A 14112-nucleotide genomic window follows, 5' to 3' on the forward strand; every position below is an offset into this window, starting at 1 on the left:
ACATTGCATACAGTATGCAGTAGGTGTATTTTTAAGTAAAGACAGCTGGGCAATTGAAAAGATTTCCACCACCCCTAGAAAAAAAGCAGCAAGTCGCCCTGGCCAGTTTGCTCAGCGGTTAGAGCATCGGCCTGTGGTCCAGAGAGACCCGGGTTCGGTTCCCGCCAAGGGCATGTACCTCGGTTGCAGTTTGTCCCTGGCCCTGGTTGGGTTGTGGGGGAGGCAGTCACTTGATGTGTCCCTTACACGTTGAGGTCTCTCTCTCTTCCTCTCTTTCCCTCCCACTCTATCTGAATAAAATGGAAAAATGTCCTCGGGTGAGGATTAAAAAAAAAGAAAAGAAAAAGCAGCAAGTAAATTTGGCCTCATTGATGTAATCATCATTCCTTTGGTTCAACTTAAGGCTTACTATATAGTTAGCTTAATGTAAATGATACCAGAGCACCCATAAGAGAGCTTAAAAACTCCGTCAGCGGGATGTTTCGCGTGACTTGAAGGTGTTAAATCTCATTTCAAGCAAAGTGTGTGTGTGTGTGTGTGTGTGTGTGTGTGTACATCTGGCATTTTGTGAGGAAGACTGAAAAAGGCCGATTTATTTAGCTGGAAAAAAAAAAATGACTTTTGTTAATAATTATCGCCTGTTAAAACCTGGGACTCATTTTGTTTATAGGCGAGTGGCCGAACTCTTCATGTTTGATTTTGAAATCAGTGGAATCCATCTAGACAAAGAAAAGGTAAAAGTTTCTGTTTTTTGGGTCCTCTTGTGTTACTAGTATTTAGCTGGTGTCTTTGTTGCTACCGTCCTTGTGTGCAGCTTGAATCTGCATATTATAAAACTGTCTAGGTCAAGTGCATCATGAAATTCTTCGGTAGGTTTTATTTGAATGTAGTGCTCTCTGGAAGTTGACCTATCATTCATGATAATTCACAATTAAAAGTGACCTCAGACATCAGGGTGTTTCGATGTCTTGGGACTAGGAGGAGATGGGTGGCATCCAGAAGGCCGGGCCGCGAGCAGGAAGCCGACGCGGAGCTGCAGGGACCTCACTGAGACCTTTCATGGGGCATCGGTGTCCCTGACAGACCACAGTTTTGTTCCTGGAACAGTATGTACGGATTATACGATGTCCAAGCTGGTCTGAGAGGGGCTTTATATATTGTCGAGGCCCCTAAGGTTACAGGCATGGAAACAAGACAAAGTGTTTTGTTCAAGTTCCCGTTAGTTTCCAGGACTTCTAACCCTGGCCGCTGCTCCTTCTGGAAGATGACATCCTAAGAAACTAAGTGCCTCATTTCCGTATCAAGCTCCAGCTTGGAAGAATGGGGTGCTTGACCACCATGGAAGACCTGCCTGCTCACGGTGTCTCCCCTGCTTGCCTGCAGTCTCGACTACTATGATTATGCTATTTTAAAAATGTTTTCCTAATAAGTATAGTATTAAGCCACTTGGAAAAAAGAGGGCCAGGGTTTGGGGATACAGAGCACACACCAAGTAGATTATGTCATTTTTATTGTTTCTGGGTTTGAGCAACAATAAAGTGTTGCTGGGAGTGCTGGGGCCACTCGCTCCTGGCCTGACCTTGAGCCAGGATCCACAGGGCTAATAGGCTGTATTGTAAAGTCACTTTGCCTGGAATGGACACATTTTCTCCTCTCTAAGCCAGTTGTTTACTCCTCTGTACCAATGACACCACCATTCTTGGAGTCATTCAAATAACAATTTAGAGTCAGTTTGCATTTTTTCCATTCCCAGTATTCTCATATCTTACTCAGTGACCAGTCCCTGGATTATTCCTTTAGAGCTTCTCTTGCATCTGTCTGCATCCCAGATACAACTCGTCTTGATCCTTGTCACCAAATTCCTGTGCTATTCTAAGGTCTTTTCTCTTTCTGACACTCATAATTAACAGTGATTAAACATTTGCTATTTAAAGCATATATCTCTCATCAGATCTTTATAACAACTTTGAGGCTGGTTCTATTATTCCTGTTTTATAGATGAGGACACTGGGGTCTAGATGCTATGTGATTTATATAAGGTCACAGAGCTAGTAGGTGGGATGTTACACAGAAGATGGGGCAAAAGTAGGTTTACAGTTGTTTATATCGAAAATAATACAGAAATTAATAAATAATAATATAAGAATAAACTCTGTGTTTCTCGTACTCACAACTATAAACCTGTTTTTGCCCCACCTTGTGTGTCAAACACTCCGGAGCCTGTTCAGCTAGCCCTTCCTACAGGTCTTCTGGTGAGTGACCTGGCTGAACATTGTGGTCATTTCCTCAAAGCATTAATTTGATCGTTACTCTCCTGTCCAGAACCTTTTGGTGACTTCCCATTGTCTGTTGAGAAAGTATAGATAGCAGTTAACACACGGCAGTGCATTCCCAGCTCTCCCTGTGCCTCAGTGAGTTCGTGATACTGTGCCCTCCCATCTGTGGCCCGGTGTCGTGCTCTGCCTGCTCAGCAGGTTGCCTGCCTGAACCTCTGTCGAGGCGTCATCTTCAGCCCCTGGTGTCTGCAAAGCTGTTATCAGTCTCTGAGGTGGAGTTCTGTATTCATCTGAACTTATTTCCTGCACATGACATTTATCGTTAACTACTTTTTATTGAAATTGTGGTTATTATTGCATCCAAATTATAGGCCTCTCAAGGACAGAGTATGGATCATGTTTTTAATGCGTACCAGTTTTGGACTTAATAAAATATTGAATGAATGTATAATGAATCATAATAATGCTGGCTAATATTAACCAAGTTTGATATTTTCAGGAGGGAGGTTGTAGTAAATAGTTTTCCTATTTTATTTAATCTTCATGAAAGATGTTTTGACACTTTACTAAAAAGTAATATGTGTCAAGTCAAGGTCAGTTTCACCAGCATTGACCTTGCTTCTTTTACTGTATGTTTTTACAAAAATAGCTGCCCTTCCTAGAAAGTGACTCCCTGGGAACCCACAAACTTTAAAGATGCAAGTAAAGCAAACTTCCTAAGTCTCTTGTAACTTCATTGTGTTCTCAAAGGTCCTCCATGAGGACAGGATAAAAGGAAGATGTGTGCCCTGGCTGGTTTGGCTCAGCGGTTACAGCATTGGCCCGCGGACCAGAGAGACCCGGGTTCAGTTCCCTGTAAGGGCACACACCTGGGTTGCAGTTTGTCCCTGGCCCCAGTTGGAGTCATGTGGGTGGCAACCACTCGATGTGTCTTTCTCACATCGATGTTTCTCTCTCTCTCTCTTCCTCTCCCCCCCCCCCCATCCTTCACTCTATCTGAAGATGAATGCAAAAATGTCCCCGGGTGAGGATAAAAAAAAAAAAAAGGAAGATATGTTACACTTTTTTAAAAGAAAGATCTTGAAATAAAACCCAACATGATCTACAAATCATAAAGGTGTAAAATTGTAAAAACTTTATAGTTTTTATATTATTTAATTTGAAAGGTCTCATTGAATATACTTTAAAAGGTTGAAATTAAGGGAAGTATATGTTTTTTAGCAATTATGTAATAGATTAACAATTTCATAGACGAAGTCCTTTGAGTTCAGAGCACTGTTCCTTTAATTATCTCAGGATGATGAAATGCCCAGCAGACTGCTGGTGAAGTCAGGAAGTAAACCAGGTTTTTGTTTTACAAGATATTTTAACAGATGACAAGGTCTTTTAAATAATAATAAAAAAATTTATTTTGTAGTAAAGGCTTTGGGGAAAATTTTTAGAATTATCCTGGAATTTCTTTCATCTCTTCTGTTATTCCACTTGTTACCATTAGGTGGTGCTAATTGGCCGTATCAGAAACAAAGTAGGCAAAGAGAAATCTGGACTCAAGTTGTTGGGATATCTGAAAAATTGTTTTTCACATGCAGTTTGAATTGTGGTTATTAAAATACACTTAATTTTTTAGCATCTTATCAAGTGTACATCTGCACCTTGTATATTTATTTTTTAAAATGTATTAGTGCTACTTAATCATTTTTTAGGGTTATAGTGTAGTTTAGAATCTGTTAAAGCTATTGATTCCTTTTCCAGAAAGACTTGCATATGCTTCACATGATGCCCTTCATGAGCCCAGGTCCAGGTGCCTCTAGTTTTCTAGTAACAAATAAGTGAAAATTCATCTCTTATCCTCCAGTAGACCTGAACTATAATTTATATTTCATTCGAAACATTTGTGTTGTCCCTTTGATAATACACGGTTTTGGGGGGAGATTGTGTGTCCTAAAGGTGTGTCTGCCAGATAAAACTCTCACAGATGTGCCAGTATGATCCCATCATCATCGGTGTCTGTCTGAGGTTCAGACAGTGAGGGCCAGACACAGAGCGAGAAGATGTGTTCCTGCCCGTAGGGCTCCGGTCTGGTTCTCACCACACCACTGCTGTCATTTTCTAGATACTCAACTATATGCAAAATTAGAAGTTTAAAGTGCGTTCCCCCTTCTGGATGTTCTCTACACTCTTGTAAAGAATTATAATAATTCCTTTCCTCTCCCCCCACCTTTTTGGTCTAATCTTTTAAGACAGTGTATTTTTCCACCTGTGTTTCAAATACTTAATATTTTAATCTAAAAATACTTTTAAGTATTGGGTTGACTAGATTCAGCTAGATTCTCCTAACTAAAAAGTCTTTTGGGGGATAGGGAAAGAGTCTGTACTTCCTAATGTTAATTTCAAAGATTAGTTTTATAACCTAAACGTAAAATAGAACTCTAGAAGTTATGTTAAGTCTTAAAGCATGGGAACACTATAAAACCATAAGAATAACCTTTTGTCTGGATATTAAATGTATCAAAAATAGAATCGATACAGTATGTTATACATTTAGGATATAAATAATATATTTAATATTCAGTTCTAATTTAATATCTTATTAAGTTGTAAATCAAATATTAATGTTGATTTGCCATCTTTATAGATTGTCTATTAAATTAGTTGTGAAATATTGCTTTAAATGCTTTTAAATAACTTTTTCTCCCCACCCCTCTTTTACATATAGCGTAAAAGAGCAGTGGACCTGAATGTTAAAATCTTGGATTTGAGTAGTAGATTTCTTATGGGAGCCAACTTTCCCAACAAGATTGAGAAGCATCTCTTACCAGAACACATCCACCAGAACTTTGTACTGGCTGGAGAGCATGTAATTGTTGATGGTCTACACGCAGAAGCACCAGATGACTTGGTATGTGTGTTGCGTTCTCTTTTATAGTTCAGGTCCTGTCTGTGTGACACTACTATTTTAACCCCAAATGCAGTGATAATGTAATCCTACCATTAAAATTACTTCAGTGTTGCTAAGCCCTAAAAATTTAACTTCAGATTTTTATTCCATAACATTTTGAATGATGAAAATGGTTTAATTATTCATTTCTTATGAAGAACTCATTTTTAACGTATGATAAATAATAAACAATGATTGACTCAGATTTTTTTTAATCCTCACCTGAAGATATGTTTTTACTGATTCTTTTTACCTGAAGATATGTTTTTACTGATTTTAGAGAGGAAAGGGGAGAGAGAGAGAGAGAAACATTGATGTGAGAAACATTGATTGGTTGCCTCCCGTACATGCTCTGATCCAAGATTGAACCCACAACTTTTTTGGTGTATGGGATAATGCTCCAACCAACCGAGCCACCCAACCAGGGCTAGACTACTTAGATTTTAATATATGTTAGTCTTCACCTGGGTAAAGGTGCTTTATGGCACATGGACTGGATACAATTGTCTGACCATACTATATAACAAAAAACTAGTCAAGTGTGTTGTATCTCATACTAGTTTATGAGTCTAAAAGCTTTATTTACCTTGTGCAAACCATTTTTTAATTTTTATAGCAATGATCACCTGAAGAATAATGTGGTGAAAGTTAGTCTATATTATTGCATAGGACTTTGTATCATGGTATTTACATCTTGAATCATTGGTTATTTAAATTGTGGTGAAAGTTAGTCTATATTATTGCATAGGACTTTGTATCATGGTATTTACATCTTGAATCATTTGTTATTTAAATATAGGTGCGAGAAGCTGCTTATAAAATTTTTCTTTATCCCAATGCTGGTCAGTTGAGATGTTTAGAAGAATTGCTCAGCAACAGAGATCTTCTAGCAAAGTTAGTAGGGTATTCTACATATTCACACAGAGCTCTCCAAGGAACAATTGCTAAAAATCCAGGTGAGCCTGTTTATCCAACTTTTAATAGAATTTTTATGGAACTGAACTTCTGACTTAAAATTTTTTTGAATTTATTTTTAATTATAGTTGACATACCATATTACATTATATTAGTTTCATGTGTACAAGATATGATTCAACATTTATATGCCTTATAAAGATCACCACAATAAGTCTAGTAACCATCTGTCATCATACACAGTTAGTTGATATTATTGACTCTATTCCCTACGCTGTACATTACATCCCCATGGTTTTTTTTCCTCCAATTTTTATTAATTTATTTTTGTTACAGATGTTTCTCCCTTTTTCCCCCCCTAGAACCCCTCCATAGTTTATTTTATAACTGGAAGTTTGTGCTTCTTAATTTTCTTTCCCTTTTCTGCCCAACCTCACACCCCCATCCCCTCTGGCAGCTGTCTCTGTATCTGTGAGTTTATTTCTGTTTCGTTTTGTTTGTTCTTTTTTTTAAGATTCCACTTAAGTAAAATCACACAGTATTGGTCTTTCTCTGTCTGACTTATTTAATATAATCATTTCTGAGTTCATCCATGTTGTGTACAGTGACAAGATTTTATGCTTTTTTATAGCTGAGTTATATTTCATTGTATATATATATACCACAGTGTTTTTTTCTATCTATTCATCTGTTGATGGACACCTAGGTTGCTTCCATATCTTGGCTATTGTACACAATGCTGCTGTGAATGTAGGGGTGCACATATCCTTTGAATTACAGCTTTAGTTTTCTTCAGAAACATACCCATAAGTGGAATTGTTGGGCCTTACGGTAGTTATATTTTTAATTTTTTGAGGAATACTTGTACTGTTTTTCATAGGGGCTGCACCAGTTTGCATTCCCCCCACAGTGAACAAGCGTTCCCTTTTCTTCACATCCTTACCAACACTTGTTATTTGTTGTCTTTTTGATAATAGCCATTTTGATAGGTGTGAGTTGATATTTCATTATGGTTTTAACTTTCATTTCCCTGATGATTGGTAATGTTGAGCATCTTTTCATGTATCTGTTTGTTATCTGTATATCTTCTTTGGAGGAATGTCTGTTAAGGTCCTCTGCCCATTTTTTTTTTGGACTTTTTTATATTTATGATATTGAGTTGTATGAGTTATTGATATAGTTTAGATATTAACCCCTTATTGGATATATCATTTCAAATACCATCTCCCATTCAGTAAGTTGCTTTTTCATCTTGTTGATAGTTTTCTTCACATTGCAAAAGATTTTTAGTTTGATTTGTTTATTTTTGCTTTTGTTGCCTTTGCCTGAGTAGACATATCCAGTAAGATAGTGCTAAGATTGATATCAAGAGTTCACTGCCTATGTTTTCTTCTAGTAGGTTTATGGTTTCGGGTCTTATGTTTAATTCTTTAATCCACTTTGAGTTTATTTTTGTATATGGTGTAAGAAAATGGTCTACTTTTTTTTTTGTATGCATCTGTCCAGTTTTCCAAACACACTTATTGAAGAGACTGTCTTTATTCCATTATATATTATCACCTCCCTTGTTGGCAAGTATTTGACTATATATAAGTGTGTTTTTACTTCTGTGCTCTTTATTCTGTTCCACTGATCTATGTGTCTCTTTCTATGCCAGTGCCATATTGTTTTGATTACTATACTTTTGTGCTATAGTTTGAAATTAGGGAGTGTAATACCTCTAACATTGTTCTTCTTTCTCAAGATTTCTTTGGCTATTCAAGGTCTTTTGTAGTTCCATATAAATTTTAGGATTGTTTGTTCTGGTTCTGTGAAAAATGCCATAGGTATTATGATAGGGATTGCATTGAAACTGTAAATTGCTTTGGGTAGTATGGACATTTTAATGCTATTAATGCTTCCAATCCATGAGCATGGTATATCCTTCTATTTTTTGTGTCTTTTTCAATTTCTTTCATCAGTGTCTTTTGTTTTTAGAGTAGATGTCTTTTATTTTCTTAGATAAATTTATTCCTAGGTATTCTTTCTGCAATCATAAATGGTATTTTAAAATATTTTTCCTTTGTGCTAGTTTATTATTTGTGTATAGAAATGCATCAGATTTCTGAATATTAATTTTTATTTCTGTAATTTTACTGAATTTATTAATTAGTTCTAATAGTTTTTTTGGGGGGGGGTGGAACCTTTAGGATTTTCTATGTATAGTATATTGTCCTCTGCAAATAATGACAATTTTACTTCTTCCTATCCAACTTGGATACCTTTTATTTCTTTTTCTTGTCTGATTGCTGTGGCTAGGACTTCCAATAGTATGTTGAATAAAGGTGGTGAGACTGAGACAGGGATGCCTTGTTCCTGATCTTAGGGAAAAAGCTTTCAGCTTTTTTGCATCTATGTTCATTAGGGATATTGGCCTATACTTTTTGAAAAATAATTATCTTGTTTTGATATCAGGGTAATACTGGCCTCGTTTAAAGAGTTTGGAAGCATACCCTTCTCTTAAATTTTTAGAAATAGTTTAAGAAACATAGGTATTAATTGTTCTTTGAATGCTTAATAGAATTCACTTGTGAAGCCATCTGATCTGGTCCTGGACTTTTGTTTGTTGGGAGTTTTTTGATTATTGATTTTATTTTGTTTCTAGTAATTTGTATGGTCAGATTTTCTGTTTCTTCCTGACTCAGTCTTGGAAGATTATGTATTTCTAAGAATTCCTCTGTTTCTTCTAGGTTGTCTAATTTGTTGGTGAATAATTGTTTATAGTACTCTCTTAAAATCCTTTGTATTTTGCCCTGGCTGGTTTGGCTCAGAGGTTAGAGCGTCAGCCTGTGGTCCAGAGAGACCCAGGTTCGGTTCCCACTAAGGGCATGTACCTCAGTTGCAGTTTGTCCCCAGCCCTGGTTGGGTTGTGCAGGTGGCAACCACTCAATGTGTCCCTTTCACGTCGATGTTTCTCTCTCTCTCTTTCCCTCCCACTCTATCTGAACAAAAAATAGAAAAAAATGTCCTCAGGTGAGGATAAAAAAAAAAATCCTTTGTATTTCTGTTGTGTCATTTGTCATTTTCTCCTCTTTCATTTATGATTTTATTTTTTCCCTCTTTATTTTTTGATGAGTCTGGCTAAATGTTTATCTGTTATTTGTTTATTTTTTTATCTGTTCAAAGAACCAACTCTTAGTTATGTTGAATTTTTAACTTACGTTTTATTAGTCTCTCTTTTATTTCTGCTTTGATCTTTATTATTTTCTTTTTTTCTACTCACATTGGGCTTTGTTCTTTTCTAGATCCTTTAGATGTAAGTTTAGATTGTTTATTTGAGATTTTTCTTATTTCTTGTGGTAGACCTGTATTCCTTTTATAACAGCTGTTGCTATGTCCCGATTTTATTTTAAAAATGTTTTTCCTTTATTGATTTTAGAGAGAGGAAGTAAGAGGGGGAGAGAGATAGAAACATTGATGAGAGAGAACATCCATTGGCTGCCTCCTGCACGCCCCCCTCTAGGGCTTTGGCCCACAACCTGGGCATGTGTCCTGAGCCGGAATCAAACTGGTGACCTCTTAGTGCATGGCTCAATGCTCAACCGCTGAGCCACACCAGCTGGACATGTCCCAACAATTTTAGATCATTATGTTTCCATTTTCATTTCTCTTCAGATACTTTTTATGTTCTCCTTCATTTCTTCATTAAGCCATTGCTTGTTTAGTAGCATATTGTTTAGCCTCCACATTTTGCATTTTTTCCAGTTTTCTTCTTGTAATTGATTTTCTGTATCATGTCATTGTGATTGGGGAACAAGGTTGATATAATTTCAATTTTATAAAACTTTACTAAGACTTGTTTTCTGGCCTGACATGGTGTGTCCTGGAAAATGTTCTATGTCCACTTGAAAAAAATGTGTATTCTTTTTTTGGGTGGAATGTTCTATAAATATTGAAGTAATCTGATCTAATTTATTGGTTAAGGCCACTGTTTCCTTGTTGATATTGTCTGGTTGATCTATTCTTTTATCCAGGTGGGGTGTTAAAGCCCTCTATATTTACTTTATATATTTAGGTGTATCCTACTTTGGGTGCCTAGAGTTACAAGGATTATAGCTTCTTGTTGAGTTGATCGCTTCTTTGTCTCTTTTTACAGCCTTTGTTTTAAAGTCTACTTTGTCTAAGTATCAATATATCTTTCTTTCATTTGTATTTGCATTAAATACATCCCTTCATTTTCAGTCTGTGTTTTTGTTGTTGTTTTGTTGTTGTTGTTAATTTTACCCTAGGATATTTTTCTATTGAGTTTTAGATAGAGTGGAAGGGAGGGAGAGAGAATCATCAATATGAGAGAGACACATTGACTGGTCACCTGCCTCACAACCCTGACTAGGGCCAGGGATCGAATCTGCAACCTAGGTACATGCTCTTGACTGGGAATCAAACCCGTAATCCTTTGGTCCTCAGGCCGACGCTGTAACTACTGAGCCAAACCAGCCAGGGCTGAATCTTTTTATCTGAAGTGAGTCTGTTGTAGGCAGCATATCCATAGGTGCTATTTTTTGGTTTTGGTTTTGGTTTAATCTATTCAGCTCTTCTGTATCTTTTTATTGGATCATTTAGTCCATTTACATATATAGTAATTATGCATAGGTATGCACTTATTGCCATTTTATTAATTGTTTTCTGGTCTTTTTTGTTGTCCTATGTTCCATTCTTCCTTTTATATACATTGATGACTTTCTTTAGTGCTTTTTGGGGGTTCCTTTTTACTTTTTTAATATATGTATTAGATTTTTTGATTTATGGTTACCATAAGATTTATATATAACAAACTATATTAATAACAGCCTATTTTAAGTTGTTGGTCCTTTAAGTTTGAATGCATTCTAAAACCACTACATTTTTTAACTTTCCCTGCTATGTTTATGTGACATCATATTTTATAATTTTGTGTGTGTGTGTCCCTTAATTTGTTACTGAAGTAACATGTGCTCTTACTACTTATGTTTCTTACCCTTTATAATTGGTTATACCCTTTATAATATAATAATGTTATAATTGGTTGATCCACTACATTTATGAAATGTTTGCCTTCACAAGTGACACTTTTTCCCTATATTTTCTTTTCTTTGTTTTGGTCTTTTCTACTTAAAGAATTCTCTTTAACATTTCTTATAAAACTTGTTTAGTGGTGATGAACTTCTTTAGCTTTTGCTTGTCTAGGAAATTCTTCATCTCTCCTTTATTCTGAATGGTAACTTGCTGGGTAGAGTATTCTTAATTGTAGATTTTTTTCTTTTATCACTTTGAATATATTTGCCATTCTCTTTTGGCCTGAAAAGTTTCTGCTGAATAATTAACTGATAGTCTTATGGGGGAATCCCTTGTACAAAACTAGCTGCCTTTCTTTTGCTGATTTTAAGATTTTCTCTTTCTCTTGAACATTTTGCATTTTAATTATGATGTGTCCTGGTGTGAGCCACTTTGGGTTTAACTTGTTTGGCATATTCTGCACTTCCTGGACTTGGATGTCTCTTTTCTTCACCAGGTTGGAGAAGCTGTCTTTAAATAGGTTTTTGTCTCTTTCTCTCTCTTCTTCTTCTTCTGGGACCCCTTATAATGCAACTGTTGGTATGCTAATGTTGTCTGAGGGATAAACTATCCTTTTTTTGGCTCTCTAATTGGATGATTTCTATTACCTTGTCTATCAGCTTGCTGACTCATTCTTTTGCATCAATCCATCTGCTGTTGATTTCCCCTACTATATTTTTTATTTCAGTTATTGTATTTTTAGTTTTATTTATATTTTATCTCTCTGTTGAAGTTTGCACTGAGCTCATCTTTCTTCACCTGCATTCATTGATCATCTTATAACTAGTGTTTTGAACTCTTTTATTGTAGATTGCTTATCTCTATTTTAGGTTTTGTCCTGTTCCATTTCGAACAATTTCTTTATTTCCTCATTCTGGCTGTCTCTCTGTGATTGTTTCTATGACTTAGGTGGAACAAGCTCCCCATCTTGTTGGAGCTCCCCCTTTGTAGAATGTGTATGCCTGTTTTTTTTGTTTGTTTTTTTGCATGCCAGCTGGAGTTGGACCTGGAGTGGGCATGGGCGGTAGAGAGTCTGGGGGTAAGCCCCACATGGGCTGCCGTGACGAGCCAGTTGGAGGTCAAGACCCTGGGGCAAGCCTCACCAAAGCCCCTCAGTAGACTGGCTGTAGCTGGAGTGGGCTTAGGCATGGGGAGTCCTAGGGACAGGCCACATCAGGGCCCAGAGCTGAAGCTAGGGTGGGTGCAACTTGTGGAGAGTTATGAGAGCAAGCCACAGTGGGAGGCTGTTTGGAGTTGCAGTTGGAGTGGGCTCAAGACGTAGGTAGCCTTGGAGACAAGCTACGCTGAGGCCTAGAGCTGTAACTGAAGCAGGAGTGATCTATTAGACGTCCTGAGGGTAAACCGCCCAGGCCTGAGATGTAGGTGAGTAGGTGAGGAGCCATGGGTGTCCCCAGGACAGGTCTCAGCCGGTGTGGGCCTGGGGCCTGGTGTGTACTGTGACAGTCCCGGAAGGCAGCAAGCGTGTCTGGATCACGTTCTTACCGAGCCATCGAGGGGGCGGGGGAGGACCACCAGCGGTGCTCTGCAGTGCCTGTGATGCCAGAGAAGAGTTCCCACAGTTACCCTCCTGTTTGGCAGAAACTCTGGGGTTAGTAAATGGATTTCTGTCCCGTATAGTCTAGGTACCCTTTAAACCAGTGTTTTCGCTGTGCCCCCGGGCGGCAAGTTGTGAGCAGGCCCTCCAGTGATGCTTCTGTACTACAAGCTGGTGCTTGCCGGTGGGGTTCCCGTGGTACCCTGACTCCGCCTCTCCTACTCATTTCTGTGTGTTCTCCCTCTCGTTTGTGGTGCAGAAGCTGTTCAGTCAGTGCTTAGTTCTTCTTTAGAGGGAATTTCTCTATCTGTAGGTGTATAATTGTTGTGTTCCTAGGAGGAGGAGAGTTCAGGGTCTTCCTGTCTTGGACCAGAAGCCTGAGTTTCTGATTTTAAATAGCTGGGTTTGTTTTTTTGGGTACACGCCCCTAGCAGGAACTGAACCCAGGACTCTCTGGTCCACAGGCTCCAACCGCTGAGCCAAACCGGCCAGGGCTAGTGTTCTATTTTTAATCTCAGAGACCCATCTACTGAGATTTTTCTACAACTTCACATAGTAACAATTTTAAAAGAGCTAATAACTTGGATTTTATATTCAGTACATCCAAGGTATTTTATTTTATGCCCATGTTAAGAGCAAATAATAAATTTCATTGATGCCAATTTAAATTGTTTTTATTTTAACTTAACTTTCATTTTAACTACTTTCTATATTTCATTTATCCAAATGGTTAAAATTAATGTGAGAGAGGGTAAAAGATCAATACTCTGGTGAACTCAGGTTATATGTAGGGTAGGTCTTACAGAACACTTAGTCCTATAAACTTCCTTTTCAGAGAGAAGAGTGCTACTTGAGAAGGTATTCTGGATTAGGGAAAAGCATCTTTCCTTGGGTTTGCAATAAACTTGCCTTGTACTTTGTTGAGTTGTTTGATTTATAATGTATAAGAGAAAATGTTATACAATATAGTATAAATGTATATAGTGAGTTTTTTCAATGACATTTATTAGATTATAGTTACAGTTGAGATTGATTGAGGATAAGGGTGGTTGTGATGGTGGTTCAAATTCAAGACATACTTTGGAGGTTGAATTTACAAGGCCTGGTGATAGGTGGAGGGATGGGAGGAGACAGTGTGGTGGATCCTGTGGTTTCTGATTGTGCACCTGGACAGACGTGCCATTCACGTGGGGAGGGGACACTGGAAGTAGACTCTGTGTGAGCGGAACATCACATCCTTATTCTGCCTGTCCTTATTTCTTTTTTGTTTATCCCTTCTTTCTCTAGCATGCTCTTATCTTCTCCAAAGTTTTCTTAAATCCACTCTATCTTGTGTCTCACTCTGTTGTAAAGGC

At 37.5% G+C, this 14112-nt stretch overlaps 1 protein-coding gene across 5 annotated transcripts in view; it reads left to right on the forward strand.

The window, feature by feature from the left end:
* The window catches only part of LOC118622623 (mitochondrial intermediate peptidase), a 176240-nt gene that overhangs the window by 16367 nt on the left and 145761 nt on the right, over positions 1 to 14112 (forward strand). For all 5 annotated transcript variants that reach the window (XM_036250048.1, XM_036250047.1, XM_036250044.1 and 2 more), the window contains exons 5-7: positions 671 to 734; positions 4993 to 5175; positions 6014 to 6170. In XM_036250048.1, the coding sequence (XP_036105941.1) occupies positions 671 to 734; positions 4993 to 5175; positions 6014 to 6170 (404 nt within the window). The remainder of the gene's footprint in view (positions 1 to 670; positions 735 to 4992; positions 5176 to 6013; positions 6171 to 14112) is intronic.

Source organism: Molossus molossus, unplaced genomic scaffold (genome assembly GCF_014108415.1).
Source record: "Molossus molossus isolate mMolMol1 unplaced genomic scaffold, mMolMol1.p scaffold_m16_p_9, whole genome shotgun sequence".
Taxonomy (NCBI): domain Eukaryota; kingdom Metazoa; phylum Chordata; class Mammalia; order Chiroptera; family Molossidae; genus Molossus; species Molossus molossus.